We start from the raw sequence: 27,057 nt of genomic DNA, 5'->3' as shown, positions 1-27,057 counted from the left end.
TTACTGGCCTGTGGCAGATGTTAATCCCATTCTATGGTTTATCATAAGTGAGAATGTACAGACCATTCAATGACTCATGCAAGAGGAGGTAGAGTGTCAACCAATCACGCACTCACACACGCTCACTAGACAAAAACACTCATGAACCACACCAGCCACTTTAGCATATACTGCAAGTCAGTAACAAGTCAATAGTGTTGATTATTTGCTCTTCTAGCCTACTGTGTATTGTGCTGTCAGCTCAGTTACTTTTAAAAGAAATGGATTATTGAAAACTATGATACATGTGGCACATCTGTGCACAAAAAAGAAGCAGAGAATTTCAAGACAAAAAGAGTTTTAGTCATATCTGGGTCATGCTTGTACTATAATTGGAAAGATAACAATGACACTAGGATATCACAGCACGCCAAACTGGGGAAGAAACAAATGTTAAGTGCACATAAACACGAGTCCCTTTTTTGAACTTAGGAGGAGGTAGAGTGCTTATATCCAATCGTTCACTAGTCTGTCCATGCACAGACATGTGGCATCTTAAGTAGTAGATTAGTAATTAAAAATGTGTTTGTTCACTGACAAAGTTGTGTTAAATTAAGGGAAATGTGACGAGTACAAGAATCACAGCAGGTCAATATCAAACATTTACGCCCTTCCCATCACCGTTTACAAATTTTCACCAGTGCAAATGTGATCCAGTACTCAGTTGTCAACCAGTGCAGAACAGTTAACTGAATACAGACCATCAGGCTCCCTGGTTTCAACTCTTGAGGTAGGATCTAGATACTAAAAGTGTATATTTGTTCAAACTCAAGTTCATTAAAGGGACAGAGCCATGATAATCAGTGACATGTTGATGCCTGCAGTCCTGCAGTGAGCACTGGACAAAGGTTTCTACATGGTTGGCCTGCGGGTGTGTATGAGGAGTAGGGATAATAACTAGGCCGATTTAAAAAAAAAAATAAATACAAAAAATAACTACCTATACAGAGCTTCCCACATCAAAGGCACGATTTTCAATCCCATTTTGCACGAGATGACCCTGTATAATAATTGCCCAACATCCTGACCTAAGGGCTACTATTCACCAAGGTTCCATCCTTACTGAAGCTTTTCAAGCTAGTTTAATATCACTTGCCTCAGACATCATAAATGGGCATGATATGCATCTTCATTTTTTGATAATTATACCGACAAAACATTAAATAGAATTACAGAAATACATTTTATTTCATATAAATATGTGGGCCCTTGCGTCCAAATTGTTACGACACATTTTTGGGAGTAAAATGAAGTTTACAGTTCACAAAATAAGCTGCCCTAACGTTTGATACACTAACTTTGTAAGTAGTATGATTATTGTGAATTGATCTCAGTGTTTATGAGTTAGTAAATCCCATCAGTAACTATCACGCACTGTAAATCCCCTTGTTACAATGCATTTAATGAACATTATATTGTAATTTAATTGGCCTTCCCTCTATCACGGAGGGAAGAAAAAGATCAGTGATCACATTAAGGAAGTCTGGTCCCTTTATATAGGATTATCTTTTCCATTGATTTAATGTCTTATTGGTGATTGCGTGGATAGAAAATTCCTTTTACAGACTTCTACCGGTGAAATATGACTGAATAGACGTAAAGATAAAAGGAAAAATTCAAATGAGATTCAAAGATGATCTTGCCAATTTTTACCCATGGCCGTATTTCACAGCGGCTGAAACCTGGATTTGTCCACATACGTACAGTAATATATATTTTCTAATCTTTCAGTGTCTCTGGCTATGTACAAGCTATACAAATAAAGAGCAGGCTGAGGGCCAGGTTTTATAAGCTGTGCAGAGGGAGCAGTTGGTTGGGAAGTCTCCCAGTCTCCCGGCTCCTTCCCCCGCAGTCTGCCCATACAGGTGGCTGTTCTGCTTCACTTGCGTTCGTCGATGGTCTTAATGAATTCCACTGCCGCGGTGAACTGCATCCACCAATAGCACTCCTCCCCACTCAGCCGGCTGGCGTAGAAATTATTGATGTACTGAACGGTGGACAGCAGGCAGGGCGGGTTTGCCTGGAAGGGAGGAGACGTGGGGATGAGCCCACATTAGCTGCTGAAAGAACCTTATGGAACGCCTTACTGATTAAAATCATAAATATGTAAAATACATCTATACAGGTTAGCAGATAGCAGTCTTTATAGTGAGCTAGAAATGCAAATGATGGTAATTATCAGTATTCATTGACATTAAGTCTATAAGTGATCCATATTTAAGGTACAATTTCTTAGAAAGTGAAGAATTTAAGAAAATACAGCTTAGTGACAAGTCTAATTGCAACTAAATGTGGAGGTACGAGGTGACAACGGACTCACCCTTATGAGGACAAAGACAAGTACAGGGACAAAGTCATCTGCTCCAGGGACGGAGTCTTCATTAGCCAGACTGAGGAGGTTCATGATGGTGGAACACATGCGCAGTATACACTGGACTTTGTCTCGTGGTGTCTTGTATGCATTGATGGTCTTGATCTCAGACTGGGCAGAGGGCCAGGGAGCCTCTTTCAGGTAAACCTGCAACCAGAATTTATTATTTTTTTAAATCAAATTTCATTCCTTTTCCATAAATGTTTGGAAGTGATGAAAAAAATGTCACTAAGAAAAAACCTCTGGGATTTGAAGAGCTTTATGATTGGCTGTCACAACTTTTGAAAGCCGCTGGATATGTTCATGGAAAAGCCTGGAAGAGACAACACAACTAAGTATATGACAACAGAGAGAGTCCATATTCTGACTAATCCAACAGTTTAGCTGCTCTGATAACAGATCAAGCCAAATTAGAGATAGTGTATCTGAATGAATCTTTTCCACGGGTTCCTATCAACTCACTGCAACTCTTCCACTAGAATACAGTGAAAATTAAGCTACCTGGTTGTTAGTTAACATTATCAGCCAAAATGAGCTTTTGGGGTTTACAGCGACACATTTGGATACTATATACATGTGATATTATGGATCTTTGAGAACACCTTACTATACCTTAAGATGGAGTTAAACTGTATGGTCACATGTTATAGCATCACAGAATATTTTAAATGTATACATGATTTCACATAACCTCCACACAGGCAACTATACACCCAGACAGAAGGATTTAACATCTTAAAAAATTTAATTAAATAAAACACACGTGTCAAAAGTGAATCATGTTAACATGTTAAAAACATGTCCATTATTCTGGGGATCCTCAAACAACACAACTAAATAAAAACACTTTAACTTTAAAACACCCTTTACCACTAGCAGCAGAACCAAAGACAATATACTGATACAACTAACATTACTTTCGATGTTAAAATTCTCAAAGAGTTCTCTTGCTGTCTCCAAAATTTCACTGAAATCTTTATAACACAACACTAGAAAACATCTAATACTGCCTATTAAAGCACTTTGTGGGGCACCGTAGACATTCCAGCTACTCACTGATCTCTGAGAATATCTCCATCTTGGTTGGGGTAGAAGGCCAGTTTGAATATGCGGTTCATAACGCTGCGCTCGATAGCCATCTGGGCGTCCTGCAGCTGGTCCTCACTTGCATACTGCCAAATGGCATCACGGGCCATGGCACCGTACAAGTAACGCAGAAAATCCTCCACTGCTGCAGTCTTGTCATCCGCTGCGGTGCACCCCTGAAATGCTGAGGGGCAGTAGAAAAACAACAGCATTAACACCAGCCCAGAATGCTGTCTATGCTGTAACTTCTTAGAGATTTACAGGTTGTTGGAAAGGAACAGAAATACGTTTTTATTATTAAATCTATGATCGTCATAGCCTATTTACTTCTGTTGTTTGGGGAATCATAACAGCAGAAGTATTATAACTTTTGAATAGAGCAAACATTAGGATGGTGGATAGGAAATAATGCAGGGTATAATGGAGGGTAATGGAAGAAAATTTGAATCTGCTCAGCTAGAAGGGCTCAGCTACAAGAAAAATTTAAATGTTAATATACCCTTTATAAAGTCAAGCATCTTTGACTCCATGTGTTCAAGTAGGAGCCGAACACAGACAGTGGTGAAGTAGCGGTTAGCCACCTCCTTGTCTCTTAGCACCCTCTGGAGGAGTCTCTCCAGATGAGCCTGAGAGGTCTGCAGGCCCTGACGACACCGGGTTAGATAAGCTATGTAGGGTGCCCGCTTTCTAAAGCAAACACAGACAAAACGTACCTTATTATTGCCAGTATATTGCTGACTACATCTCTGCAGTTGCCTAAAACAACATTATGCACTGAATAAAGAAAATGTAACACAATGAAAGACCCATGGGGTACTCTTAAGTGAGCTCTCCTCATCTCTCCAGGCCACCAGTTACCTGTAATCCTCTGCGATGGCAGCCAGCAGCTTCCTGCAAGTGCGTGCATCGAAGCGGCTGATGCAGCGCGTGGTCTCCTGGATTTGGGCCATCTGGATTTTATCCTGAAGGTTGATGGCCTCTGCGAGCTGGACCTTGAGGAAGCAGACTATCTCATTGTCTGGGAGAGAGGACAGTAGGGAGATGGCATTATGCAACACTGCTCGCAGCTCACAACAGAACGGCTGCTGTAATCTGATCAACCTGCCGCCTCCACATGACAATGTGACTGATGGGGACAAAGATGGAGTCTTTTGGCTTCACTGTTAACCATTTCATACGATGTTACTTGGTTCTGAGAAAAGCTTAGGAGCTTTGTCTTTATTTTGTGCAGCATCAGAGTAAGATTTTTGCTAGGTATTGTCATATGTGGGTACATAAAGTTTTTTGTCATGTATGATGGTTGAATAATGTGATATTTTACTGACACCCCAATTTTTTAACATTCTCCCCATCCTTGCCCCAAACCTTGGAAGGTAAGAAGGTGGTCCAAATTTGGTGTCTTGATCAAGGACACTTATAGCTCATTAAAGCTATAAGTATATAAATAAATTATACTAAAATAATGAAAATTACAGTAAAAAGTTTGCAACCCCTTTGATAACTAATTAAAGATTAACTATAATTAATTTAGAATGAAACAACATTTGTACTAACAACATGTGAATAAAAATTATACTTTTGGAAAAATAATATTTTACTCTTTTTGCCGTTTCTACAAACCTTTGCACCCAACTTGATAGACAAGATCAGTTCCAGCATGGATAAAGTGAAAGAACAGCCTACTACAAATTCAAGACCTAAGATTTATCTTAAGTGCCCAAGCACTTCTACCTTCAGATTCCAAGTGGTCAGGCAGCCCATTTCGTGTCGTTGCAGGAGTCATGATGGGCAGGGCTACGGAGTCTGCAGAACACAGTGCCAACCTCAACTTCTTCTTTGCGTCACTGAAAGGAGAAAAAAAAAAAAAAAACAAGAAATTGTTGAGTGATTGTAAATTGAATTTTGTGGTTTTCAGGAGCATTGTGAATGTCTGACCTGAAGGAAAACTTGAAGTCAGGCTGCTGTGCAGACTGACTGGCTGAGTCTGGGAGGTCATCTGTGGAAATGTTCTGCAGCGTGTCTTCTCTTGGAGAGTCATGCACACTCTCCTCAACACAAAGATCTGTGAAAATAATCAAAAACATAAAATGAAAATCCTTAACCCCAAACTTCTGTAAGTGTTATGTAATGCATACAATTCAATTTTTCTGACCTCCTGTACTATCATAGGATGCTCCAGCTGTTGCTCCATCACTTTGGCAAGGCCTCTTGATATTCCTATACTTGTCCAAGATGTCTTCAGCTGCCTGGGCTTGATTGCTCTGCCTGGGCAATGGGTCATCTGACAAAACCCATGAACGAATGATTTGCATTTGAATCAAACCCTCCATGGTGGATTATTCTCAATAATCAGAAGTGTAATTAAAACAAACCAGGACTGACCTTGGGGGACACGCTCCTGGGCGATATCATCTTTTTCCTGTTTATCTCTTTTCCGAAAGGCTGCCATTGGAGCTGTGGAGGACAGTTGTGGGATTTACTGATGTGGATAAAGTTACAACATTTTCACAATCAAAGAAGGACAGGCCATGATTCACTTGTTGGCAGCCTCTTTGGTATAATAATTGGCATTTTTTCATGGGTTTTATTCAGACTAAAAATCTCAATGTGGGATGTATGGCATCATACAGCTAAAAAAAAAAAAATATAGTGTGGAACTTATTGTAAAGCAGAAATGGTGACATGTTGGATTAAACCAGAATATCACAAGGGTCCAGTTTAACTCATTATAAAAAGTCAAAGGTATTTAGGTGTCAAACTATTCTAGTTTATCCTATTAACACTAAGGTGCAAACAGGACAAACAAAAGAGACAATGAACAATTTGAAGACAAACACACAGAGGAAACATTTGTTGTTTTATCTATAATTGATATTCTGTATTTTCCATACATTAAAATGCTCTCAAAAAATAAATGATAAGGGGTGATAAAATGGATGCATGGATGAGAAGTGTGGGTGTGAGCTCAGGTTACACCATGTCACATCACAGCTCTACAGCTCTAAGGCAACATCTATGAAGCAGCACGAGCACGCAGCCACTGGCTCTAGCAGTAAAGCTAGTTCAATAACAAAAGCACAGAAGCATTACCTGGGACATCACTCTCAGCCGTCCAATACAGCACTGTGAGGAACACAACAGACAGGGTTGGCCTTTCACACACGGCTGCCGCTCTGCGGGACAACTAACTGTGCATCACCATGCAGAGCAACAGGACTAACACAATGGGCTCTACAGAGGTTTGGCAGAAGATTGGTGGCTACACAGCTCTCTACTTTTCTGTATGCACACTGTCCTCCATTTTGTGAATATCAATTCAATGTTTACTTAAGAAACATCATTATCTTAAAGAGTAATAAGCAGTCATTCCATGTGGGCACAGCTCATTATTTTCCAGACAGATGTATTAGAGATGGTAGTAGAGTAGAACTGCAACAAGAGATGTGTCATCTATCAGTGCTGATGACAGAGAGGTCTATCTAATGACCATTAGCTTGCTGGCTGACAGCACTGCTGGGAGGGCTACAGCCATACAATCTATGCAGCTAAAGCTCCTCTGATGACTGATTAGCTTTGAAAAGTCTATATAAATCTGAAGCCAGTGAGACGTGAGAGAAAAAGGACTGGACGCATCTCAGGAGTAACTTCAAACAACAAAAACATCATTTTCCAACTGGAACATCAGCGATGGGAGTGGACAACATGGATCATTCCCTTTCCTCAGATTATAAATTGGTTTTCGCTCAGCTCTTTATAGTGTGATATTTCCTGTCAGTTGTGATTAAACCTTTTTTTCCTACTCACAACAGAAAATAAAGGATTGCCGCAATAAAATAGAGCACCTTTAAATTCACCAAAGTTTATTTTTCACTTTTGGAAAGAGGACATGCCTAAAATGACCAAGTGGCCAGTTTTCTTACCTTTCGGGATAGCAGACACAAAACGTTTCTTCCACCATGGTCTGTTGCGATCAGACTTCTCGTCATCACTGTCTTTTCTGTCTTCAACCTTTGAATGAAAATGAAAACACTTTAATTTAATTCAATTCAATTCAATTCAATTCAATTCAATTCAATTCAATTCAACTTTATTTATATAGCGCCAATTCACAACAAAGTCATCTCAGGGCACTTTACAGAATAAAGTCAAGATTATAAAGATATATAAAGAGAAGCCAACAATTCCCCCTGGAGCAAGCCATAGGCAACAGTGGAGAGGAAAAACTCCCTTTAACGGAAGAAACCTCCAGCAGAACCAGGCTCAGGGTGGACGGCCATCTGCCTCGACCGGTTGGGGTGAGTGGAAAGGGGAGAGAGAAAAGAACAGAGCAACAAAAAGCAACAACAAAACATCGGGCAGATTGGTAGGACTTTACTAAACAATGCTGCTATAACAGGCAACAAAAGACAGCAGTAACTCAGAGCACTACTGCAGTTTGTTACCTCTCCTTTCAGAGAGTCCTTGCTTGGGGACGAGGATGGTCCTAAGGGGAATGACCCAGCGGTGTCACGCTCCTCAACTGCTACTCGCCGGTTAAGGCCAGGGTCACTTGTAGGGCGGCGGCCAGGGCACACAATGTCCGAGCTGCGGCTGCGGACTAGCCTGTCGGGGAAGGAGTGGCGCTGCTTGCTGAGCTCCAGCTCTGCCTGGGCCAAGCAGTGGGGAGTGAACAGAGAATGGCGAGTCTCTGGCCCCAGGGCACTGGCTTCAGGGATGGGAGGGTCAGGGGGAGGATGAGGGGGCCTGGCATAGTGCACTTTGGGCCTCACTATTGTTCCAGTGGAAGAACCTGAGGTGATAAAAAAATTTAATATATTTTAATGAATGAATTTGGACATAATTTTAAAACTCTGTACGAGTAGTTTTCATTACACACACCAATATTCCAAGAACCATTTACCAGCCCACTGCACAGACTTAACAATTTGTTTTTCATGTTTAAAAGTTTCAAAAGTGTTAAGATATTAATGAAAGTACTACAACATCTCACCTGTTTCTAAAAAGTACTTGCTAAACATAATAAAACCAGTAGAAAAAACACCTCAGATGTGGGGGAAGAGCGCTAAAGAGAGATGTTAGTGGGAGACGAGCCCTGGGTGTAGGTAGGCCACCTGTTCCAAGGGTAGACTCTCTTCTGAAAAGCTTCCAATGGCAGCCTGGTGCCATGAGCACAGTGGGACAAGGGGACAGTGCCAAAGAGCCTGGGGTGAGGTCTCTCAACCTGTCATCCCTTCACCTTGCCACAGACACTCAACCACTACCATTCCTCTCTCAAACGTTTCCACCTGCACTGCAAACAACATGCACAGAAGCCGGAACAAAGACTGCTAGGAATAATGTCTACATGAACCAAACAAAGTGACATCACATTGCACTGATAATATGTGGAGTAATTGGGATAAGGGTCACAGGCACACTTTTGGTTCATTCTCATACAGCTCAAGCCAAAAGGTAGGGATTTAATGATGCTCATGTCTAGCTCTGATTGGTTGTAGAGCATTCTGGGATTGCAAATTACCTTCACAGGAGGAGAGAGGATCAAACATGGCCAATAAGGACTCAGCCTGAGAGGGTGGAGATGTCAGATGGTGTGCTCCTGTACAAATGAAAGAGGATAGATAACTAATATCAATGTTTTCTAATATAGAAACACACATTGCTGTTAGTTTAAATTGGTTTTCCAAGTTACAAACATAATAGCCCGACCTCCAATCTTGTTTTGCCAGCAAGGCGTATTAAGAATAGTTGACCCTCTAGAGTAACTTTTTGTAACAATTACAACTGAAGAAAGTAAAATGGTCATTTAGCTTGGTGGCAGCTGCAGAAGCGACAGGGATTGATAGTGCTGGCTGACTCTGCTTTGAGCAGATAGACACTGGACTGATTGCTTTATTAGCCTAGCGAGATGTGACACTCTCCTACCGTGACCTGACTCCTCCCCATCTGGACTGGTCACAGAGTCCTTCCCACCAAAGTCTGAGCTGCACTCTGACCGCAGGTCTTCGATCTTGTTGGGGATGTCTTCTGAGGTCGCACTGATACCTGGGGCAAGAAAAACAAACCAAAACAAAACAGCAAAAAAAATTATCACCTCTAGAGAGATTTTCAGCTTAGCCACTGTCAGGAAAGTGAACCTGAATGTTCAATGTTTCTCACACAAAAGAGAGATTTTTCTCTTTAGACTATGCTGTATTGTCTCTCTCATATGGGAACCCATTGGGAACTCTAAATTGGTAGCGTAAGCTCCCATGGGTCAAGGGAAAGACACTGAAAAGACTGATCATCATGCGTAGGCTATCCATCGGCCTGATCCCATGGGACGTTATCATGTGAGCTGAGCCAGGAACGTCACCGCTGGCTTCCTAATTTGGGGTGCTACTTCATGCATGTCAACATAGCATGTCCACCTGAGCCCACTAAAAAAAAAGACAACCAGCATTAACCTCTGTGTCGTATAGAGAAATTCTCAGTGACCCCAGTATGCTGGTTAGACAACCCTCCTAGCAACATGACCGCTCCTCACAGAAACAAGGAGAGTTACAAACTGACAGTCACAGTCCATTTATTTAGCCTGATTTTAAAAAAAAATTGTAAAAGACAAAAAGGACTATAAAGTTGAAAAAAGAAATAAAGAGGGAGAGAAAATATAAGCAGACAAAGTAGCTGTGGCTAAAGTGTGGGTAGAGTAGGCAGATTATTACCTGAGACAACACTGAGGCCTGGGGTGCTGGGTCTCGAGCTGACCTCCCTGACCTCTGTGTCATCTGAGGTGCTGCCAACCCCCGAACAGCTCTCTAGCTCCTGCAGACGCTCCTCCTGCTTTAGGTCTGGGGCTTCTGCAGATGAACCAAAAAGACAATTACCTTGTGAATGTGGATAAAGTACCATTTGAAAAAAAGTCACATTCCACTGTACTCGTAGCTTCTTGCATGCAGATGATGGTCATTCTCTTCCTCCATCCCCCCTCAGTTATGATAAGTAGGAAACCAAGTGTGCACATATGCACAAAATCAAACAAAGCATACATTATTATATCTTATAACTGCCAAACCAAACCATAAACCTAGTATGGCCAATTCTTTGGCTACCCAATGGAGCTGTTGGGTCGAACCCAGAGGCTCCATAGTAACAGCAGTACTCATTTGCATGCTCGTTAGTAATAATGTGTTGCTGAAGTGCTCTTCAGAGTGTAGTTTTCTGCTGCCTAGCCATGAAACAAGCGTTCTACTCGAAGCAAGCCTCCGATCACGATATTACCAAGCAGAACAGGGGCAGCAAACGTAACAAAAAGCAATCAAGACACTCATGCATGTCATTTTTGCAGTGCACATATTGAAATGGTGTACTACTTCAATTAACATAAGGCTCAGGCTTTTCAAAGAAACACTTAACACAGTTAATAAAGCACTCTATTGATTTTCACAAAACACTGGTTTTTAAAAGGAGGAGTTAAGCACACAATCTTATTAATAAAATGTTCGGAGCAAATGCTCAGTTTGCAAGAACAGAGAAGGAAACCGTATCCTGTATTTTATAAAATGGACTTTTTGTCTGCACAGTGACACACGATGGCAGGGCCTAGCAAGACAAAATGTACATGTGCCTCAGTCAGAGCAATGCAATGTCTAGCCAAATACAAAAAGTGACACCATGTAAAGTGACTGAGGACAGCTGCTGCCCTTGTGCTTTTCTCCCCAATGCTCTACCACAGGTGCAAACACACCTGGTGGTCCCTCTAAGGAAACCCTGAGCTGCCTTTTACTGGCACAGACAGATCTGTCTTGAAAGACAAGCAAGTGCATATAAATATGATGACAGATGCATGCACACATTTTTGGTATAGAATGCAAAGAAATCACACCTGGTGTCCCAACACTATGTTCAACAAACATAAATATGCACGTGAACACACACGCATGCAGAACTACATTTAAGGCTGTCATTGAGATAAAGTGTCAGATTCAAAACAAGGAAAGCACGGTCAAAAGGTTTACACAGCAGCAGAAAAAACCTGGTTCCCCAACCTGAGTCACTGGGTAGGACCTCCACGCTCCAGGCTTCACTCGTGGTCTCTGAGATGGTGGAGCCATAGGGGTCCAACAGCACTGAACCTGAGCCAGGAAGACACAGCAGACTGCCGAGCATGTTCTCTGCAGCTGCCCCTAAGAACGGGGGGGAGGGTAAACAGCAGTGAAACTACTGTGAACAGTGAAACTACTGTAAACAGTGAAACTAGCACTACACAAAAATATATTTTCGGTCAAGAGATTTTTGGAGTAACACGTTCAACTTTAGTTCTCCATATTACATTCACATTTAATTTTAATATTCTATAAATCCTAATGCTGTTTAATGCCATTGCCCACAATTTTTTCAGATTCAATGATTTAGTCAATGAAATAATTACTTTTAAAATTGCTATGTTTGTATGTCAAATTAATATATTCCAATACATTTTCAATTTTAAAAAAAATCTAAATACCAACACACGAGCAGCTGAAACAAAACTATTTGCATTTGCTTGCTGAATGAATGAAATGCCTAATCCATATTTAATTTTCCTTCCAACAACCAATAAATGGTATAATTCTACAGCTCTTCATGGTACCAAACATACTGATGTCACATTACATCTTATTAATTAGAAAATATACTGTTCCATCACTTTTATGCCTAAAGGTCTGACTTTTAAAAAACACCTTGCAAAAGTCTGAGACAAGCAGATATAGTGTTTGTTGTGAATGGGGATACAGAGGCTTGCATCCAGAGATAAAGAGAGTTAGAGATCACGTGCATCTCTTGATGGGACCCACAGGCACATACACCACCGTGCCAAAGGTCAGATGTTAATGGTAATATCTCACCCTGCCCTAGCCTCCAGGGCCATGACTTTGAGTTGTTGATTAAGTCTAACATTACTCATGACCAAATTACTGCCTATCCTCCCACAAAGTCCTCCTCACAGTCTCCCTACATCTCCATGTGGGAAGCCGTGGCTTAACAAGGTGGAAGTATGATGGGAAAAGATGAGGAGGGGAGGAGAGAGAACGAGCAGGTGTGAGTGGGAGTCAGTGGCCAAGGCTCAAGACCAAAAAGTCAACTTGTGGTTTCCACAACCCCTAGTATGTTGTACTTCCACTTCAAGGCACAAGCACACCATGAGCACATTTGCATGCCAGCACGCGGGCAACAGTGTGTACTGATGTTGGCGACGGCAGGGCTCTCATTGGCGGTGGGAGAGCTCTATCCCGCTGTCCATGTTTACAGTCTTCAAGGTAGGGGCACCGAGTACTTGTCTTTCAGGTGGATGATTAAATGAGTGGCACAACAAGAAGTGAAACAATTAGAATTTCTGCCTCATTATCATGGTAATCTTATCAGTGGGATAATGAGGTATTAATGGATATTTAATGTGCATCTCATAACCCAATCCCTTGGAGAAAACACATAAGGAAATCGCTGTAAATTCACTTAATGATGGAAAAGTCCCCCAACGCCATATTCCGAAGAATGAAAAATGGTGGATGCAAATGAGAAGGAACCAAGGTCAATAAGACTGCAGGGACTGAGTGAATGTCAGAGAGTGAGAGAGAACGAAGGGGAGAGAGATGGGCAGGGTGAAAGCTAGGAAGAAAAAGACTGAGGCAGAGGAGACGGGGCTGAATAAGATCCAGAATCAAATATTCTCTCAACAGCTGGTTTCACATTACATGAACCTATGTTACGGTCACAAGTGCTGGACCTTCCCACCACAATCTACTAAAGATATTAATCTTAAATATCAGCATATTATAATTATGCATACAGAGACTGTGGTTAAAGTAGTTACTGCCAGTGTGATAACCCAAGCTCACCTCAAGATAGGCTTCCAACGACGGAGAAAATAAACTGTTTTGCAACAATCTATTTTAATGGATCTACTTCAGTTGTGTACTCGATTATTAAGGCAACTGCATATTTTGTAAAATGTAAATAAAATCAGACGTACTATTGGCTAATTTTCTAACCATTTGTCAACTTTATTCTCCAACTATATAATTAAAACACCAATACCAAGTGTTTCTATTTTTTTCTTAGACTGAAAAACTAATTCCTACAGTGACCATGATTTAAAGCTAAGTTTTAGTAGTGAAACAGGAAATTTCGTCACAGTATTTAACAAAGGTCATTTAATTTCAAATGTGCGGGAGCCATGCAACCATATAACAGGGGGAACTTCTTTCCATGCGCCTGAATTGGACTGAAGACCTGCCTTTGATGCTATTTCACCTACATAACACAAAGTGAAGAGATTTCCAGTCAAAGAAGGCTTCATCTGCAGCAAATTCATCGCTTTAAATATGCAAGACAGGGACTAGATGGCTACAAACACAGGTAACAAATCCATCTCCCAACCTGCTATTTCCTGGAGTCGATCTTCATCCATGTTGGGGTCAAAGTCACTGCCAAGTACATCGGTGCTCCAGGTTTCGCTGACCGTCTCAGAGATGTCCCGATCATCTGTTAGACCCATCATGTCTCTGATCTCAAACTTTCGAAGTTTGTCATCTAGGTTGTCCTGAGTGGTGGCTGAAGGGAGAGCGCATGTTAGACTGGACATGCTAGTAAACATCTTTTATTGAAATTTGTTGAAAGATAAAAAAATAATAATAATTCACAACATTTAGAAACACACACAAACACACACACACACACACACCCTGCTCATGTTCCAGAAGCTGTAGAGCCTCCACCCCATTGCTGCCCGATGGTCCAGCTCCCAGTTCTGACACAGACTCTCCCTCCAGGTCCAGAGATGACACAGAGTTGGAACGATTGGATGGACCTACACAAACAAAATCCAATTTTAAACAAAAAGAAGGTAACAGGTTCGTAGGTCATAGACCCATTACAACAGTTTGACCTTTAAATAGTACTCAAGTGTAAAAATGAACTGCATCATGATCTTTATTATTTGTATCTATTTATATAACTGTGTGACAAAGCAATAGATAAAGGCTGATGGATATTTGCTATGAAGCCTTTCCACAACCAATACCACTCAGAAAATATAAAAGTAAAAATATAGCTGTACAAATATGTGTAATCAGAATGCAGTCTGACCCTCTGAGATGCCTTCCAAGTTGTCACTGCAAAGGGAGAAGCGCAGAGTTTTGTCGGGTTTACCATGCAGCTTAGTATCATCAGTGTGACCATCCCCTTGGGCCCCATCAGCCATCTGCAAGTTCAAAACCTAGATAGCAATGAGAGAGAGCGCTTAGACTAAAATAGTCTTTTGTGTTTCGTTAAAAATTGTATTGTCAGTTATTCTTGCAAGAGGCATTACCTCATTCACATACAGCAGGCCACAAGTTAATGAAGATTAAGAATTTTACATGAGATACAGGGATACTTCCAATTGCAAAACACTGTGAGCACACACAAAGCACTACAAAACATTTGGCAAAGACTTTATGAAATCTTACTTCCTCTTCAGTGACAGGAAAAAATATGACATAAAATTCTATCACATCATCATCTTTGCTGCAAATGAGTGCATTAATTCAGGTCACATTACCTCATTCTCTGACATCATTCCAGGGACAGTCTGAGGACCAGTTCCTAGTGAAATCACTAGCACCTCCTCTGGCATCAGCTCCTGTAGGGACTCTTGGGAGCTGGCCTCTGCCTCCCCCTCCTGGGCTATATTGGTACGACTGCGACTACGAGCAGCTGCTGGTAGGTGGATTGGAGAGAACAAATAGAGAACTGGTTTTATTTCTTAAATAACAACTCAAAAATAAAACAATGGGTTGCAATGTTTTCAACCAAAACATGTTGGATTTAGGGAACAAATTCAGGAATTCATGTTTTATAAAACATCCAAACAATGAAAATGAACAGCTCTAGTTCAAAGATTAAAACTATCTGGTATGTCACACAAATGTGTTTGTCATTCGAATAAAAAACTATAAACTCTGGAAATAGTATTCTTATTGTGTACCACTTGCCAAAAAAACAAGCTGAAAAAATACACACAAGCATACGGACAGCTTGCTAGAAAACAAGACAAGCTACAGCTGACCGTTTTAAAATTAGATTTTAGAAATGTTAAACATGAAGTCCATTCCTGAAGTTCTTTAGTATGACTTTGCTGAAACATGGTACTGTTCCTGGGATTAAAAGACCTAACAGAAATAAAGCACTTAAGCAGCACAACACTCTTGCCCCTCTAAAAATATGGCTGACATATTTCAATCTTAGGTTTTTTGTGGTAATGAAACTTTAGCTCTATTGATAAATTAAGTACTGCTACTGTACAAGCTCCTTGATGGTATTGAATCCTGGAACGGACTTTCTTCAAACATTAAAAAAACTTATGTAAATATGTTCAAAACTGGTGGCTACATCATACTAAGCCTGGTTGTGTTTTCTTCTCAAAACAACAAACAGCTTTACAAACTATAAAACCAATATGAATCAATTAACAAGACAGAATAGTTAAAAGATCCTGGTTATTGTGATTAATTTAATGAAATCACATCACCTCTCTCTCTCATGTTTTAGGACATCTCAAACTGTGTGCCCACCATCTCCACCAATCAATTTATAAACATAAAGGCTAATATCATCAATCAAAAGCCTTGAGGTATTGGAGTGGATGCCAAATGTGTTTTGAGACACCATCATAATAGCACTGTCAGAACAGTCATTACATAAATGTCTTCCTAATTCTGACCCCAACTCAGGCACATACCAGAAAGAAAATTTAATTTTCCCCTACTCTACCTGGTAATGAATAGCCATATTCCGCTGAATGAGGAAACAAAAAGGGAAAAACTTAAATGTGTGAATAAACATATCAAGTCTAACAATCTAGTTTATCCAGTTTTAATATTGAGCTTAAGCACTGTGCAAGGCAAAACATACATGGTGAAAGCACAATGGACAACAGTGACGAGGCAAGATTACTATGCAGCTCAGCGCATGGAGTAGATGAGCAGGATGAGAAGGATAATTCCGGTCAGCCAGCAAATTGCCACTGATGTATATGCGTTTAAATTATTGTAGTGCCAGTTGCAGTTGGATTCTTTCTTTGTTGACTTCTGGTCAAACTCCGACACAAACACCTAAAATGATTCACATAAAAATCACGCTGCTTGAACTGGTTGGTGCAAAATATGCCATTTTGTTCACGTTTTTCCCCAAACCTCTAAAACCGAGGTGGTGAACGCACAATTAGCACCGCCAACTGTGCCACAATTGCCGTGTTCATGGGGAATAATATGCCAGGTTGAATCAAACCGGAATTATCCATGAACTGGGTAAAAAGACAGACACATGGGTTAGGATCTCTTCAGCTGTAACAAAACTAACAGACTACCCACCAAAAGGGGTTACTAATGGAATGTGAGCAGACAGAGTGGTGGTTGTGGGGTCCCAGGATGTTATAGCAGCTAAATGTTGTCCTGGTCATTCAGTGGAAGCACAGGAGGGAAAGGAGGAGTTGGAGAGAGAATATAAAGTATATCTCAGAATTCAAAGTCATTCAAGTGTCAAGTCAAGACTGTGTACAGTACATCACAATAAATGTCATATTTCAGAGAAGCATGCACAAGTGATTCATTTCTAATTAAGGGGGTGTTGCTACAGCATCATTTGTCCTGAAAAAGGCTAATGAAGGTAGTGTATGCATCTTTTCCATCTATTCCAATTAAAATGAGTTCATTTATATTTGGTAATTTAATTGGTTGTCATTTCTGTAATTGAGCCCAAATCCAGGCCATGCTAATTATCTTCATAACAAGCTGAGAAGAAGCTCATTAGCTTCCTATAAAACAGGCGTTTCACTAGCCATCACCACTCAGCTCTACTTGTTTATTTTTCTTCTCATTAGACAAAATGTAACACTTCTGTCTTCTATTCTGCGTTTAAAATTGTGATATTGCTATAGCAAACCATCCTTCAGATGCTCTCATCAGGAAATTTCAAGAGGTTGCATCATACTGAGCACATCAAATCCAGAGGAAAGCAGAGGCTTAAAGGCTGTGGATGTAGGTACCTATGGGGAGCCTGTTCTTCTTGTTAGCAGGGGTGGTAGCTGGAGAGAGCTGGGGGGTGTTGGAAGGGGTGAGCTCCAGACTGTTGCTCTTTACGGTTCGAGACTGAGGTACGTTGGCCAGCAGGTTCTCCAAAGCCATGTGCTCCTCTTCCCGCAGGTGGTCCCCTGCCATCACACTCCGCACAAAGTCCACCTATGCAGGAAGTGGAAGATCAATCAATCACTGAAAGCGACTGTTGATGTGACAGAAGGAGCGAGACAAGGCTGCACTTGCCAAGCTCTTGTTGTACATAAATTGAAACTGGTACCTGGTTCCTGGTACAAAATGTAGAACACAAGTTTATGGCAAAAAGGTGATTAGAAATGAGCAGAAAGAATGAACAAAAAGAAGAGTCACGAACAGTTTTCCTACCAAAATTAATGAAACGCATACAAATCACCTAAAAGTCTCAATGCATTTATACACATACAGTACATTATATATTACTAAGGTAATATTCAAGGTCTAAATGTAGGTTGATGCATAAACTCTTATGGCGGTAAAATTTCTGCTGATACCAGCCTATTCGTTAGCAATATAATCTGGGCCTATCTGGTGTTTTTTTTTTTGCAGGTTTCCTACATAGTGTTGGTTACAATCAAGCAATCAAGTAGGAGCGATTTGTGTAGCTCCTTTTAAGGGCCTGGACACACCAAGCCAACAGTCCGGCCACCACTTTCTGGCAGTCGCACTACTTTTTGCACTGGCTCAACACTAGAGCCCTGTCGACCTCTATTCAGCCAGTTGTTAAAACTGGCTGTCCCAACGGTGCCTTTGATGAAAGAGAAAACTGTGTTTGGCTGTTCTGCCAATGAGTGCACAAGGAAAGACCAGATTTGTAACAGATCAATTTGTAACTTTTAAATCAGAAAAATCCTCAACATAATGTAGCTATAAACCATCTGTGGTAAGTAAGCGCTACTGAAAACAGTAACCAAACGCTAGTATGTTTATAGTTTCTTTATCTATGCAAATGGTTGCAGCATTCCTGCTCTTATTACCATGTAGCTTCGCAGTTTTGTTTTCATGTTACTAATTTCAAACACTGTTACTTTTGGATATCAATAGCAAAAGAGCTCACCAGTGCTAACAGCTGATTATGCGTAATATAGACCACAGTCCTGCTGAGGCCTTCTAGAAGGTTCATCGAGGACATGGGTGGGGTCTCGACTGCTCTCCCTCCAATCACCACATCAAGAAAGGCAGCAACACAACTCTGCAAATCAGACCCAGATAGAACAATATCATGATTCATTGAAAGAAAGAAAGAAAGAAAGACACAAAACTTGTTCACAAACCTTATCAAATTTAGACAAACTGCTCTTCCGTCTTGGATCTGTATCATCGTCAGCCATGGCTAACTGCTGCAAAAGTCGCCCAACCTGTGTAACAAAAATGGAGTAAAATGTAAAAATGACTCCCATGTGAAACTCTGAGGATAACAAAACTCGCAGTACCACTTACCTGCATGAGATTGAACCGAGCCACTTCATTAATAGGTGCATCTGAGATAATACCATACTGCTCTGGGTTGACTATAGCAGGGCAAATGAAGCAGGTCAACAGCAGGTCTGTACACATGGTGCGCACCTCACCCACCTCAAGACTCTCCACACATGACAATGTCTTGTACATCTGGGACACAATCCAGCGCAGGCTGTGGGGAAAGCAGTAGGTGTTCTGTTTTAAGTAACCAATAAACTTGTTGACCAGGGCTACGAGCTTGGCTTCATTGGCCTCTACAGCTGCCTGCACTCTCTGTTTGTATTCCTCAGAGCCCTTCTCTCCAAAACGTTCCCGCTGTGCTGGAGTGAGGCGCTCAGTCACCTTAGACGGATCTGTCTCCAGGTGGTCTTCATCTTCCACAAGCAGTTGCATTATGGGTTCGTGCAGGGTGGCTGTGAGGAAGAGCTTGGCTGAGTACAGGCCCTCTGAGAAGAGCTTGAAAAGGATGCTGAAGGCACAGGTGCCCCGTCGCAGTAGACGCCGAGGGTTGTCACTCTCCTTTAGCTCAAATTCAACCAGGTACCTCAAAACCTGGACGTTGACGAGAAAGAAAGCAGTTAAGGCCTACTCAGAAAAAAATAACAAGAGATGTATTTCTAAATTTTAAACAGTACAATGAAATGAGCCCTCAGACCTGTAGCAGGTAGCTCTCATCCTCCTGCATAATACAGTTGCCATAAAGTGAGGTGAAGACTGTATAGATGACTCCTTGGGTGTGCTCTTGGTTGAGCCTCTCTCCTGCCACTAGGCAGGAAGCCACAAGCCTGGGGTTCTCCCTCACCCGGGCAAGAAATTCGCTATATATTGTCTCCTGGAACCCCAGTGTCTTGTAGCCATCAACAAACTGCGTATCTTCAAGCATTTTTGCATGTTGGCAGCATTCAGAGGGAGAGGCCTCGGCACTGTAGACGACAATTGTTTCATTGTTAACACGCTTATTCAAACGCTTTCATTTGACAATACCTTAGTATATACAAAGGCATTAGCTTTAAAAGATATCTTGTATTTTTTACATGACCATCAGTACTTCATTCAATCTAGTTCTGATGTATCCACAACAGAATAAAGTGACGGGGCATTAGATTTCCTGCTCAGTGATTGTTACTGTTGAAACTCTAAGCCTCCCTTTTTAGGGCAACTGATCATTTATTACATACTTATATTTCTGCTATGTTAAGGATTAAATTTCACATAAATGTGTGCATTTCAGGGGTACAGCTAAGTGTATTTTAAAGCCCCCATTGAAGTCTGGGCCAGCAATTTCCTTCTGCTTCCAGTTTTATGCTAAGCTAGATTAATGACATCATGGCTCCAGCACCATATCTATTAAGCAGACATTAAACTAATTTGTATCATTTCATGTCGCTCTTAGAAAGAAAGCAAATAAACACATTGCACAAAAGGCTGAAGAATTTCTTTTAAGACCAGACTAAGTGATGACAGTAGGTCTGACCTGGTGAGAATGAGACGATCAAGGTTGATCCTCTGCTGTTTTGCAATCCATGCGGCTCGGTAAAGCCTCTCTGCTGTCTTCAGCACATCACTGTTGAGCCTCTGGATCAGCTGCTTCTCCGATGTCACATACAGCCGTTCCTGCTTCAGGTGGTGGGCCAGAGTGTGGATGTCTGGCTTCACCATTTTCACCAGCTGACACAGGCAGACAGGTAACTGACTGGAGAAGGAGAAGGAAAAGATGTAATGGAAACAGGCAAATTAAGTAAATATGTGGAAGTGAAATTAAGCAAAAGCTCAAATGACCTCAAATATTAAACGTCAACACGAAAGTTATTAGCAGGAAATGGGCTAAAGTTACTCATGTCAGTGGTGTTAAAAGGGAACTCCACCAATTTTATATATGGAACTCAATTTACTTACTAGTAACACAAAGAAGCATTTGTATAATATTGTAATTCCCACTGTGGTCCTACACAGGTCTTTTTCATAGCTCAGAAAATAACCCAAAACAATGTCCTTAGAGTTATGAGGTTCTGTTTTGAGACTATAAATTCCTATCAAAACACGGAGCAAGAAACGAGTAAGAATTTATTAGGCATGATGCTACTGGTTGCATTTAGGGAAAGCCAGTGTTTTTGGGTCTGACTTGTTCTAAGATCTAAAACTCATGATTATCAGTGCTTGCTTTACTGGAACTAAATTATAAATATGCTGGAGTACCTAATCAAGTTGGTTTTTAATGGGCACCAGAAATCAGAAAGGAAAAACTGCATTTGTCCTGTCAGTTTTTCACATCTTTGTTGTTTTCTAATGCTCGTAGACAATAAAAGTAAATACATATTCAGAGGGAAAAAAATGAAATAGTTCCCTCTTCTATATTGTTTGGCTGAATGCTAGCTCACATGACTCTCATGTCTTGCATGGGTAGTGATCATTTGCATTCAGTGTGCTTCACACACACTGGCCCAACGACAACAGCAAAAGCATGCTTTTTCACAAGCTTCAGTAAAATGCTACACAGCACAAAATGCAAATCACTCTTCTTTTTCCAGATAAACAGAGACAAGACATACAATCCAAGCTGAGTGCATGAAATTTGAATGATTTGTTGGTGAATCCTTTGCACAAAAGCCTCTTTGTGGTTGGTTGCAAACATAGCAAACACAGATTAAACTGTGGAGTTGGGGCTCTGGGAGGAGAATGAGACTAGACTGAAGAAAACTGCCCCAAAGCAGGAATGACTACAAGGCAGTGGCACTGCTTGCAGGCTAATAGACAACCACAATGTTAGAGTTGATATGCCTGACAAATCAAATTGGTTATGCAGATTTACACAGATTTACATAATGATAGGCTCTACATTGAATTCCCTTGGCAAACAAAGAATAAAAACTGTTTACAGATCTCCAATTGCTGTTATTGATTGTCATTATTTTTGTAAAAACAAAAACAGGTCATGTTCAAAGAGGCAATTTAACCAAACAAAATATAAAGGAGCATTCAGTAGGGAGCATTCTGGGAGAAAATATATTTAGTCTATATTGTCAGAAATTAATTTAACACCCATCTCCAAGTTAATATATGGTTAGACAAAAGTCAAAATAGCAGAATTATTCATTTTACTAACATAGAAGGCCAAGAAAACCAACAAATAATCACACACCTCAAAAACAGTTTTTGAAGTGGTTTTTTTGCCTCAAAAACAGTTGGAGATTAACTGTCTGTTGATCATTTAATTCATTATTGTTTCATGTTGTTTCTGTACTACATTAACAGCAAAGACTATAAAAGTTGTGGCAATGTGAATCTTTCATTTCTTGGGTTCTCCCAAATTTCTTGAATCTCCTCCGTCCGATTGTAATGTCTACATGCTAATATCATCGTACATCGCAGGACAGAAATTATTCAAATCAAGTATTGTACCACTTAATAAGGACTTTAAATAACTGTCATAAAAACTGTAAATAAGAAATGCACTTTTATTTTCTTGGTTACTTTAATTTCCATGTTTCACCTGAATGAACTGGCAGGTAACAGACAAGCACTCCCACAATGCGTATGCACGCATGTTCTGGATTGAGCATGCTCCTCATATACTCGGACGAAAGTGAAAAGGCAACATTGCTATTAAATGGCTAGCTGAGAGGTTAACTGCCATTTGTCACAGCCTTCAGTGCCCATCAGCTCCAATACAATCCACTGCACACAGCTACCTGGTGAGTCAGTCATGGAGAGCACTGAGGAACTCTAAAGCAGAAGAGAAACCAAACAAGAGACAGTGTGAGGGGAGGCATGAGCTGCAGCCTTCTTGGTTACGTGAGAATGAGAGAAAACTGTCATTGTGGCTGGATGCTGTTAATGTGACTGACAGGAAAACTAACTATTTAACCATAACATCTGTGTAAGCATCATCATTAAAACAACATGGTAGCATAAGACACAAGCGGCTGGGCAAAGGTAAATCAGATAATTTAAATTTCATGGCAAGACCAAGTGCTGAGTTTTTTTAATGAAAAAGTCTAAAAATATTTTTGAAATGCAAAGCATAAAACAACAATACTTCATAAAAATATGTAGGTAAACATCATAGCACCAGAGTTGCACAAGGCATTTGGAACACAGCCCACTCTCCCCACTGCATGATCTCTATCACACACACAGCAACCACTGGAACAAAGTGCTTTTTATAGACATTCAAAGGATTTCACTTTCTGCAAAAGGTATTCGTGGTTATGAACAAACATCCTCTTCACAGTTCCCTTTCAGGTAATTTCTAACACACTTCTCAGCAACCAAATACTATGTGCCTATGTGGACAAGTTTAATCAGTGACCATTCCAACCTCTAGGACTGGACACTGAACTTCTTAACTTTTCAGTGTAACGGCCTTAATGAATGTGGAAAACAAGTTATCAGAAACTGCCACAAGATAAAGCAAGTTGAATGGTTGTCAGTTGGGAGAGGTAATTTTTACCATCCATATTTATCTTGCCCACCTGGGGGATCAAAAAAAGCAAACTTCAGGGTACAAAACCACCAGCCCAAACAAATGTCTGACAATGTACACTGTCACTGACACAAACAGTTATAGCCTTGGCAAAAAAACAGACAAACATAAAACATGCATAAGTGACATGAAACTTATTTTAAATTTGACAAGTTAAATGTGTTGAAATTTAAAATCAAGTATAGTAGAATTTAACTCAGTTTAGCAGCAATGTCAACTTGTCTGCTGCCTCAAGGGAAACATCCTACAATTAGACATTTGAGTGTGGCCTAATGAAGAGGAACACCAATGTGCTCCATAGACTTTAGTTTCAGTTGGTGTATACTGTCTCATCTTTGGAGTTGGTATAAATACAGCCTTAAAATATGTAAAAAAAAAAGTGTAAGTGGAACCATGTTTTGTCAACCAAGATATTCAATTTCCAAATAAATAAATAAATAATGGATGGTAGAATAGGTAGATAGAATAGATAGAATAGATAGTTAGAAAAGATAGATAGAATAGATAGATAGATAGATAGATAATGAATACACCGGATCTGCCATGTGTCAATAAAGGAACAGATACTTAAACTACATCCTCTACAGACAGGTGATGCTATGCCAAGTACACAATATTAAAAGCTCATGCTGATTTTAATGCTGTAGTGCACAGGGGTTAGCAAGGGCACTCTGATGGGTCTATGGCTCCACAGCCCCTTATGCATCAAGCTGTGATGCACTGTGCTAAGTGATGCTGATCTTTGACCCCCTTTTACCAGTAAATGCATTTCATGGAATTGCTGATTGACATATGCAGAATGCTTAGGTTTTCATCAATACTACCAACAGAAATAACCACTGCTTAATCAGTTATCAGCGAAAACTTTGACGTTATAAATCCTACCAAAAAAAACTGTGGACCCATTTCTGAGTAGCCTTAAGGTCTAGGAATTGTCCTAAAGTCAAAGCAAAAAGCATGGGATATATTGGTCACACATGAATTATAAAGCCATTCCACTCTCTAACCATAAAGTAGACTGACCCCATTTTTCAGACAATACAGTCACCACCACAGAGGAAGAAAAGTCCAACTGACTGAGCTTAAAGCCGGGCTGATTAAAACTCCCTTCCATCATAGATACAGAAGTGAGTTTTGGAAAATTTCTTTAGAAGGGACTTACCAAAACTCACTTCTAAAACTTCAATGTGAAGCCTTGATTTGTTGGGATACAGTAGCACTGGCTAAACTCTGGGGAAATATGTCAGCTGTTTTTAAAGTCACTAATAAAAATCACAAATAAAATATTTTACATTTTTTTAACTTAATTTTTCAAGTTTATTGAATAATTAATTGTCATTTTATCTCACAAACAACAAAAAGCACAAAGTAATTTATAATGACATGAAACAAAACAAATAAAAAAATAGATAGATAGATAGATTTACATAGATAGATAGATATAAATCCCCAAACCTCGCATTTTACAAGTGGTAACCTAGTATTTAGTCTAGTATTTATTTAGTAGTTCACTTAACAAAGATAATGACTATTTGTCTACATTTATTACTGCACAAAGTGAGGAATTGCTTCATCTATGCTACCATCCGGTGTTTAAACATTCATGACAGTATGCTACCAGTCCCCAGGCCTTGCAGCACCTTATCCCGTCTAAATGCTGTGTTATTTAGCCAACAACGTCTCTTTCACAAGCTGAGCTGGTGGGCGGAGGCACATTTGCCATAACAAGCTGAAACATCTCAATGTGCTCCTAACGTTAAGTTTCGAGTTTAAGGTGTCGCTGATTTGATAGTGTAACTCGTCAGCCGAGATTTGGCGAAGCAAACAACAAACCAAGATGGGAGAGGTCAGGTAAGGTAACGTCTATTAGCGCTTGGTTGGTGTGGCTTGTATTACCTCGAGACGAACTGAGTTCTACCAAATGAAAGTTAATGTTATCTTTATACTCATCATTAACATCTGGTCGGCTATGAAGGAAATTGAGACTAAAGATGTTACACTTGTGACAGTCGATAAGTGTTTGTGTTTGCACCAATTGGGAGTACGAGAACAGATAGCAAACCGGTGAGCTGGCTAACCTAGCTGTAGCCTGCGAACGTTAACCAAGTCATACGCGGCTAACGTTTGCTAGTCAAGCAGGGTAAGCTAATGACAAGCTAGTTAGCTACATTAGCTTAGCCTGAGCTGCAAGCTCCTGAGTGACCAATTGTGATCAACAATTCATGCTAACAAACATTCAGCAACTTACCAAGCGTAACTAGCGTGTAATGGTTGTTGAGGGTTTCTCTAAACACCGCTGATCATAAGATCTCTCGAGTCAAGGGAATTGTTTGTTGGCGGTTAGCCGTCTCACATTGGCTTCTGCAGAAGCGGACAGTTGCTGTCATTTGCTGTCATCACGAGGAGACCTGCGCAACACGCTTGCGCAAACACATGTTAAAGGGAGATTTCACACAACCGAGTGTGTAATACAGGCATACCTTACATACTCTACATATAATAATATGTAATTACTGTAATTGTAATTTTTGTCATCATTGTTATATAACATTGTGTTTTTTATATTCTTTGTGAAATATCAATCTCTCTCTCTATTTTTTTTTAATAAAAACAAAATATCAGAATCTGTCTGCATTACATTTAACAAACATTGTGGCACTGAATGGCATTTTGTAATTTGGAAATGGGCATATCATTTATTAATACCAGTCTTCCTCAGCCTAAAGATACTGACAACCATTATTGTCAAACTTTTCTGCTTTAAATGCCAACTCTTGGGCTCCCATTTGAAACACTGAAAATAATCTTTGCTCATCCTCCCTCTAGATTTTACATCTGACTGGAATTAATTCATATCCATATGGTTTTAGAATTTGTCATGTTTTGTTTTTTGTGTTTTGTGTATTTAATAAGTTTATCGTATTACTTGTCTTAGGTCTTTATTTTTTGAATTGACATATTATAGTGCTAATCCATTACAATATTTTCCAGTTTCTTTTTACATTCTCTATACACTTCCTTAAACTTCTTCCCCTGACACAGCGTTTGAATAATACAGTGTGTTTTAGACAGATGAACATGGAGAAAAGGGTTCTGTTCTACTAGCTTTTAAGCATTTGTGGTGAAATGCATATTCCACTAGGTGGTGGTCTAGTAACAGAAAAAAAAACACTTAAGAAATGTCAGCACTGTTTAACAATGTTTATGTACATTTAGAGTATGAAATATTGGGAGGGTCTCCAAGCATCTGCAAGTTCCTCAACAGAAAGGACAAAAAGGCATCACATGGAGAAATAAGGGTTAGAGCACACATCTACTGGTTAAGCCTAACCGATATTTTTCCATCACAGTGGATCCGCGTTAGAGTAAATTTACTTGTAACAATTGTGCTCCATAACTTATACCATGTATCTTAAGATTTAAAATGTATTTACTGGGAAAGATGATAACAGTATGTTGGTGTCACTGATTTATTTTCTGTAGAAGACCCTTGTATTAAAGTGGAGTAGCAG

General features: G+C 40.1%; 1 protein-coding gene across 6 annotated transcripts; it reads right to left on the bottom strand.

Moving 5' to 3' along the window:
* Window positions 1-320: 320 nt before the first annotated feature.
* On the bottom strand, window positions 321-25,960 carry gapvd1 (GTPase activating protein and VPS9 domains 1). Of its 6 annotated transcripts, none has more exons than XM_067520526.1 (29): window positions 25,794-25,960; window positions 20,537-20,755; window positions 19,718-19,985; window positions 19,042-19,614; window positions 18,876-18,959; window positions 18,659-18,793; window positions 17,538-17,730; window positions 16,864-16,944; window positions 15,054-15,211; window positions 14,600-14,729; window positions 14,196-14,321; window positions 13,892-14,065; window positions 11,521-11,658; window positions 10,198-10,332; window positions 9,419-9,538; window positions 9,015-9,092; window positions 7,939-8,285; window positions 7,417-7,504; window positions 6,587-6,619; window positions 5,879-5,950; window positions 5,649-5,777; window positions 5,432-5,558; window positions 5,228-5,340; window positions 4,355-4,514; window positions 3,996-4,183; window positions 3,467-3,680; window positions 2,651-2,723; window positions 2,360-2,557; window positions 321-2,059 (listed from the first exon to the last, which is right to left on the bottom strand). In XM_067520526.1, exons 2-29 carry the CDS (start codon window positions 20,719-20,721, stop codon window positions 1,919-1,921), a joined length of 4,461 nt encoding a protein of 1,486 aa, XP_067376627.1. In that variant the 5' UTR covers window positions 20,722-20,755; window positions 25,794-25,960; the 3' UTR covers window positions 321-1,918. The 6 variants fall into 6 exon arrangements, with proteins under 6 accessions (XP_067376627.1, XP_067376628.1, XP_067376631.1 ...); XM_067520527.1 differs by having other exon boundaries at window positions 15,054-15,208; XM_067520530.1 differs by lacking the exon at window positions 16,864-16,944.
* Window positions 25,961-27,057: the final 1,097 nt, after the last annotated feature.

The sequence above is a fragment of the Channa argus genome, chromosome 11 (genome assembly GCF_033026475.1).
Source record: "Channa argus isolate prfri chromosome 11, Channa argus male v1.0, whole genome shotgun sequence".
Taxonomy (NCBI): domain Eukaryota; kingdom Metazoa; phylum Chordata; class Actinopteri; order Anabantiformes; family Channidae; genus Channa; species Channa argus.
Note: the sequence above shows the minus strand (reverse complement) of the source record. Positions and strands in the feature narration are given on the sequence as shown.

Bases quoted from the DNA above. Each gene is read 5' to 3' on its own strand.
- gapvd1 (XM_067520526.1), bottom strand. From the start codon at position 20,721: ATGGTGAAGCCAGACATCCACACTCTGGCCCACCACCTGAAGCAGGAA. The intron at 14,066-14,195 runs GTGTGTGTGTGT...CTCTCCCTTCAG, and splicing joins GCTTCTGGAACATGAGCAGG to CCACCACTCAGGACAACCTA. The intron at 11,659-13,891 runs GTTGGGAGATGG...CCCCGTTCTTAG, and splicing joins TCGACTCCAGGAAATAGCAG to GGGCAGCTGCAGAGAACATG.